Source organism: Diorhabda sublineata, chromosome 1 (genome assembly GCF_026230105.1).
Source record: "Diorhabda sublineata isolate icDioSubl1.1 chromosome 1, icDioSubl1.1, whole genome shotgun sequence".
NCBI classification, from domain to species: Eukaryota; Metazoa; Arthropoda; class Insecta; order Coleoptera; family Chrysomelidae; genus Diorhabda; species Diorhabda sublineata.
The window spans coordinates 4076619-4083811 of NC_079474.1; the positions used below are offsets into that span (position 1 = coordinate 4076619).

General features: G+C 31.2%; 1 protein-coding gene across 2 annotated transcripts; it reads right to left on the minus strand.

Annotated features, from left to right (window-relative positions):
- Window positions 1–2225: 2225 nt before the first annotated feature.
- Window positions 2226–6092, minus strand: LOC130440450 (protein RCC2 homolog). 2 transcript variants are annotated; one of them, XM_056773606.1, is made up of 7 exons: window positions 5873–6092; window positions 5480–5813; window positions 3868–4036; window positions 3417–3574; window positions 3019–3357; window positions 2649–2963; window positions 2226–2574 (listed from the first exon to the last, which is right to left on the minus strand). In XM_056773606.1, the coding sequence occupies exons 2-7, from the start codon at window positions 5801–5803 to the stop codon at window positions 2446–2448; spliced, it is 1434 nt and encodes a 477-aa protein (XP_056629584.1). In that variant the 5' UTR covers window positions 5804–5813; window positions 5873–6092; the 3' UTR covers window positions 2226–2445. The 2 variants fall into 2 exon arrangements, with proteins under 2 accessions (XP_056629584.1, XP_056629575.1); XM_056773597.1 differs by having other exon boundaries at window positions 5480–6081.
- Window positions 6093–7193: the final 1101 nt, after the last annotated feature.

The following is a 7193-nucleotide window of genomic DNA, read 5'->3' on the forward strand; positions in this document are numbered from 1 at the left end:
TGTTTTTTTTTTCACATTCTGTTGTCCTTCGTCTTTGGTAATTTTGGCCTTTACCAAACCATTAGCAAACAATATGTGGACTTCATAAGCCTTTAATCAACGATATGGGACCAAGAATAAAAACTGGAGGACTGTGTCTTTGATGACATAAAAAACCAAATGAAAATTATCACACGCCCTTTTGTTTACAAACATATTTTTGCCATTTCTGAACAATTTAGCCCTTAAAGCCGTTAATAAACGATATGGGGGCTAAGAATTGAAACTGTGGCATTGGAGCTTCAAATTGATCATAGAAAACAACCAATTAAAAGATATGACAAATATCAGATGTTCTTTTATACAGAAACATGGTTTTGTCATTTCAGAAGAATTTAGCCTTTCATAAAGTCATTAATCAACGATATGGGGGCAAAGAATTCAAACTGTAGCACCGAGGCTTTAAGTTGATCATTTAAAACAACCAAATAAGAGATATTATGACAAATATCGGATTCCCTTTTGTATAGAAACATGATTTTGTCATTTCGGAACAATTTAACCCTTTATAAAGCTGTTATTAAACGATATGAGGAATATGAATCGAATCTGTGGGACTGGGAATATTAAAACCAAACAAAATATAATACTACAAATATCAGATGCTCTTTAGTATGGAAACATTATTTTGTAATTTCCAAACAATTTAGGCCTTCATTACCGATATGGGGGCTAAGAATTAAAACTGTGGACTAGGACATTAAGTTGAGCTCAATAATGGAATAAAATCTTACGAGAATTAGAATCGCTTTAGTTATCCAATTTTTTTCTGCATTTCAGTAGAATTTTTGACATTTATAAGATACCATGAAAAATAACGGATGCAGTTTTTCACAGAAACATGTTTTTGACGTATTGACTCAATATTGGCCTTAATATACCCATTATTAAACCTATATGGGTATAAGAAATTGGGGAAAAGTTGAGTACAGTGATGGAATAAAAGATCATTACGAGTTACAATTGCAAATTGATGATATGAGCGCAAATATTGAGCCGGGTCTTTTATTTATACTTAGTGATACAAAAAAGATAAAAGTTTACTACAACAAACACGGTCTTTTTGACAATAAGTACAGTTTTGGTGTTTATAAAGCTATTATTAAACTACTATGAGTATAATAAAACTGTAGTACTAAGCTTTTCAGTTTATCACAACAAAATCCATATAAAAAATATTACAACAAATATTATTTGGATTTTTTTAATAAAAAAAAAAACATTTATAGAGCCATTATTCAACCAATATAACCATAAGTGATCATATATAAAACCAATTAAAAAATTATGACAAATGTAGACGCAATTTTCCATAGAAAAGTGTTTCTTTTACATTTTTGTCTTTATAAAGCATGAAGACCTTCGAAAGTTGAATTATAGATCATAATAAATGTATTACAACAAATATCAGGTATACTGAAATAACCACAAAGACTGAAACTGTGGGACCAGACTTTTAAGTTTCAATTAGTGGTACTACAGAAAGTGACATAAAAAGTATTTTAATGAATAGAAATTGCATTTTTTCACAGAAAAATGTTTATTTGACAATTTCAATAAATATTTTTATGGAGGCTAAAACTGTGTAGAATAACAAAATCATTAGAAACTTCATTATCAAATTACACCAATAAGCAAAATTTAATCACTAAAAAGCAGTTTTCAGACTAAGAAAAGAATAAAAGAATATATATAATAAATAAAAAATTAACTACAAAAAAGTATGCATTGTTTCTAGTAAACATAATAGAATAATTGAGATCTCCTCCCTATAAACAAAATCGAATGTATAAAAATATAGTATAAAAAATACTGAAATTAAAATATTTATCTTAATTACAAAAAAAGTGATTCAAAGTTCGTATACGAGATAGATTTAATGCCTGGTGGCAAATTTCTTTATTTTTCAATTTATACAAAATATCTAGAACTTTGTTTAAGTATCGAACAGACAATTTGTATAATTTTTTGCACCAAACAAAACCTACCAGATTACTAAGGAAAATATTTAGGATGAAATCGAAAATTTTACTTCCTAAAAAAACAATTTTCTGATACATATATTCTGAAAACATTTTCTGACAGCTCCAAAATATAATCGAAGTGAGAAAAACTCACACTTGATTCACTTATTCATCAAAAATTATATTACAACGATAATAAACCCCCCAAGAACCAAATTAATAAAAATATAACAAGAAATATTTTCTATAAATAATAATCTGGCATCACTAACTTTGTTATTTACTCATTTGAATAATCTGTTAATGCATCGCATTTTTTCTCACTTCAAATAACAGGCTAAAGGTGCATTGAAAGCTGTCATATCCTCTAATTTCATATTATTTGTGACATAAATACATGGAAATAGCTTAAAATTTAGATGTTACTCTTATTGTTAAATATCTAGGGTGTGTATTCTTTCAGGGTTTCCAATTTTTGTTTCTGTTCGGGAGTTTCATCGGTCGCTACCAAAAGAGTAAAACACAGACCCATAGTTAAACTCGTCACCTTCACACCCGATAATTTGTTTACCTAAAAAATAAATATTAATATATTAATACTGTACAAAAATGGTTCTGGATAAAAAATAAAATATTTATAGATACCTCTTTTGGTGTAGTACTAGTTTTCTGCATATCTCCCAATCCTAATTCACCATAACAAGGAGATGCTCCCCAAGCTATAACTGTCTCATCAGCGGCGACAATTATTGATGTCTGTCCAGTACCGATGTGTTTGATATTCCATCCAGCAAGATCTTGTATGGGTTTTGGGTACATATTTGCCTCACCAGTTTTTTTAGTTTGACCAAACATGAAGAGTCCATTGTACTCAGTCACTGCTAGAGAATAAGTCGAGCCACAATGCACTGAACGTACACCTCTAGATTGGCTATCAAAGTATTTTATAAGACGAGGAACCTAAGATGTAATAGATAAAATAAAATGGAAGGTATTTTATCAAAATTGTACATACCATTTCATCTTTTTGTTCAGCATGTCCCAATCTACCAAAACCACCGAAGCCCCACGAAAATGCTCTTTTTTTACTATCGATAGCCACAGTATGATTTTGTCCACAAGAAAAATCCACAATTTCGGTCACATCTACAGGAGAAACGTGTCCATCTTTACTTTTCTCAATATAAAGGACAATTCTTTTAGGACTCGTTTGATAATTAAAACACAATTTTGTGCTAGTTTTGAAGTATTTACCATCAGTATTGTGGCCTAATTGACCATATTCAGGTAGACCAAATGAATGGAGACCACCTTTTATGTCAAGAATTACAGAAAAATCAGCGCCAGCACCTACCTAAATAAAGGAAAATGAAAGGATATAGTAAATTTTCGATCCAAATATCAAATATATACCTTAATAATTGGAGGTCCTCTGTAATTGATTCTTGTAGGTACCAATACCTGAGGCTGTAAGTTTCCTATACCACACTGCCCTGATCTATTGTCCCCACAAGCATATACTGTCCCTCCGTCTGTTAAAAATAATGTGTGGTGTCTTCCACATGCAGCCCCTGACAAAAAGTTGAATATTCAATATAGACAGTCAATGAATAATGAGTTTTGAATATAAAATTGTTAAAATCCAACCACATTAACCAACACTAGATAGTTTTGTTAAACTACATTCTTTATGTTCGTTGAATTATCACCTTGTTTAATTCAACACCTTTATACTTACCTCGTTCTAATTTCAGTGGTTCCTCAAAATACTGCTTCCAAATTATGTAACTATTATTTTATATGTTGTAATAGAAAGTTTTATTTCATCTTGAAACATAATAACTACGACAATTTTAATAATTACCAATGATATTCATGTTCTCCAAACTAGGTACCATTGTAGGTGTCGTTCTTGTGTTGGTATCATCCAATCCTAATTGACCATGAGGGTTCCTCCCAAACGTCATTGCCTTACCTTCCTCTGTAACCAGGACAGAGTGTCCAGCTACACAACCACTTACTACTAATCGAATCTAAAAATTTATCACCTCACTATTGAATCTGCATATTTGTACTTTGATCTACTAGAAACATAAATAGTAATTCAGCCATAGTTATCACAATACTACTAAAAGACCTCTCAATCCTTATGGAAATTGGGTTTCGGACATATTTTCTGAAATTTTGCACAATGATAGTTTGAAGTAAGCTGTTTATAAGTCTCAATGGGCAAGAAACCCCAAACCCTCAGAAACTACTCTTTGAAATCAAAGGGTACCATAAGAGGAGAGGTTTCTGCCAGTTTTTCTGAAACTTGGCACAAGCTAATTAAAAGTTTCAATAAGTACAAAACCCCTATCCCCGTTAAAACTACCAGCAAAGTGTCAGAAGGTATTCTGGAAGGGAATTAGTTTTGGCAGATTGTTCTGAAATTGGGCATAATGACAGTTCAAAGCAAGCTGATAAGAAGTCTTGATGGGCACAAAACCCCCCAACTTCGTCAAAACTACCCACAAAGTGTCCAAATGCACCCTGGAAGGAAGGGACTTGATTTTGGCCAATTGCTCTGAAATTTGGCACAATGACAGTTTACAGCCAGCTTAAAGAGCCCGAAATCCCACAACTACCTCTGAAGAGTGCAAGGGGTACCCCCTTAAGAAGAGGGGTTTCTTTTTTCAGTTTTATATTAGTGCCAATAGTACCTTCGGATAATTTGGGGGTAGTTTTGACAGAGTTGGGTAGATTTTGTACTCATTGAGACTTTTAATTAGCTTGCTTTGAACTATCATTGTTACAAATTTCAGAAAAAAAGGGGGAAACTCAACCTCTTATGGTACTCTTGGACTTTTCAGGACTATGATGGGGATGTGAGGGCTTTAAGGTTTTTTACCCTTTGAGACTATTAATCAACTTCAAATTATCATTTTCTATATGGATTTAGCAGGGTCTTTTGTGATATTTGATGAATTAAACCATGTTTTTGTTACCTTTAACAATACTTAAAATGGTTGGGTTACACAAAAAATTAACAAATTAAAAAAACATGAGAAAAATGTTTGAAATGGGATGTGATTTGAGTAAGTCAATTAATGACCTTGATAATTTGAGCTGTGTATCATTGTTGCGAAAATGGTCTGAATGAATAAATTTTGAATGGAAGTTTTTCCAACTTAAGCAAATATATCATGTATATAAACAGCTGTAGTGCTTAAGATTAACTTTTAAATAGAATGTTTCACATATAAACTATCAGAATAACAAAAAAACTAACCACATGGCAATCTTGGAAATGCAAACATTTGAATTTTTGACAACAATATTTCTAACTGTACAACAGGTGGATGTTCTATTCTCATATTATTGTAATCAGTTTTTCATAAATATTCAATATGTTTCATTACATCTAACATTAGATTTCATTTTTAACGTAACAAGCAATATAAATATGAAATTTTAATATAAATATGATCACTTACCCTTAGATCAGTAAACCTGTGGGGCCAATATAGCATAGGTAACACTTTCTGACCTTTAACTTCTCTTTTACCCATGGTATCCCAATTAATATTGCCAAAGAAAACTAATTGACCAGCGGGTTTAATTATAGTGTTTAATAATTCCTTGGGTAAAGGAGTTTCATCTACGTCTCCATGTCCAGCAATAAGAACTTCATCGGGTTGAACGTTATTTTCGTTACCACTACCATCACTTAAATCGGAATCCATATCTAAGTTTTTTTTATTTTTCTTACCACCTGCCTTCTTAGAAGGGGCTCTCTTCCTTTTCACAGATGTAGACATCGTATAATTTCTATACAAAGAAAAAGGTTAAGCGTTGAAAACAACGTTCACAGTGCAAACTTCACGTACTTTCCGTATTTCTTCTTACTTCAAAATCGTAAATTCTATTCGAAAAAACTTCTAAAATGTTGTTTTTAAACTATGAAGACACTGGAGTAGAGGTAGATGCGGGGTTTCAGGTGACCGGCTTCTTAGCAAAAAGCAAAATGGCTAATCATCCAACTAAAGCGGATACATACCAAACCAAACAGCCAGTGTTTTTTATTAACGGCATTTTATGATGTTTTCATCGGAACAAATCACTAGGCAAGTGTTACCAACATACATTTTGAAAAATAAAAATTTTTCAAAATAGCTTTTAAATAGCGATCATCGGAACGTTTGTCTTAGCTAATAACTTTCCCATCAGATCAAATTTCCATTAAATAAAATTTTTGTGAATGTATTTTAGTTTAGCACTTAAAATTAGAATAAGAATAAAATACTCTAAATAATTAATTATTAATTGCGATAGAAAGTTTATTCATAATCAATAATTCTGTAATCACAACATTGATTACTATTTGATTTTTATATAAAACTAACGAAATCTGTATCAAATATTGACTCTAAATCACCAAGGTAGATGACACTACTATGAGTTTTATAATGAGGATTTATCATTGAGCACTTTTAAAAAAGGCTTTGGGTATACAAAATCTGTTTATAAATGTATTTATATATAAAAATGTTTTAAACTGTTAAATAAACATTGGTATATTAAATTCCTCAATAACTCAAATTGGCATTCTACGAACTTATTAATAGTGACATATCTACCGATGACGTATACGCGCTTGGTAGTGGGAGAAGAGTTAAAAGTAATTTTTTAAACACATTATATATATTAATATTACTTTTTTTCGATGCCCGTTTCGCACTTCCTTATCAACGTTTACTATAATTAATAGAACATTTCAGAGAAATAGATATCCAAATTAACAAGTGTTATCTAAATTGATATCTCATTCAAATTAACATAACAATTCACGAGCAATTTCGGTGTGCTAAATATAGTTTACTGCAAACTATAAATAACAAAATCGATATTAATTAGATTCGAATAATACCAAATTCTATACAAACTTCCTATTTCCGTTTTAGAAACTTTTATACCACCATGTACCCGGCTCTTACTTTTTAACTTGGCCTAACCTAACAAAAATTCTCTTAGCGGTCCGACCTTGAGCTCCATCAATGCCACAGTAATACAGGGGGGGTCAAAATATAAGTACAACCAAGAATTGTTGAAGATTAAATATTGAAATGTGTAGAATCCCAAGATCAGAAGGAGTAATTAATATTTGTTAGTCACAAATTGCATCTAAAGGAAGAATGGCTACAAAAAAGG

Bases quoted from the DNA above. Each gene is read 5' to 3' on its own strand.
- LOC130440450 (XM_056773606.1), bottom strand. From the start codon at position 5,803: ATGTCTACATCTGTGAAAAGGAAGAGAGCCCCTTCTAAGAAGGCAGGT. The intron at 4,037-5,479 runs GTAAGTGATCAT...ATAAATTTTTAG, and splicing joins ACAGGTTTACTGATCTAAGG to ATTCGATTAGTAGTAAGTGG. The intron at 3,575-3,867 runs GTAATTATTAAA...ACTTTTTGTCAG, and splicing joins GGAGAACATGAATATCATTG to GGGCTGCATGTGGAAGACAC.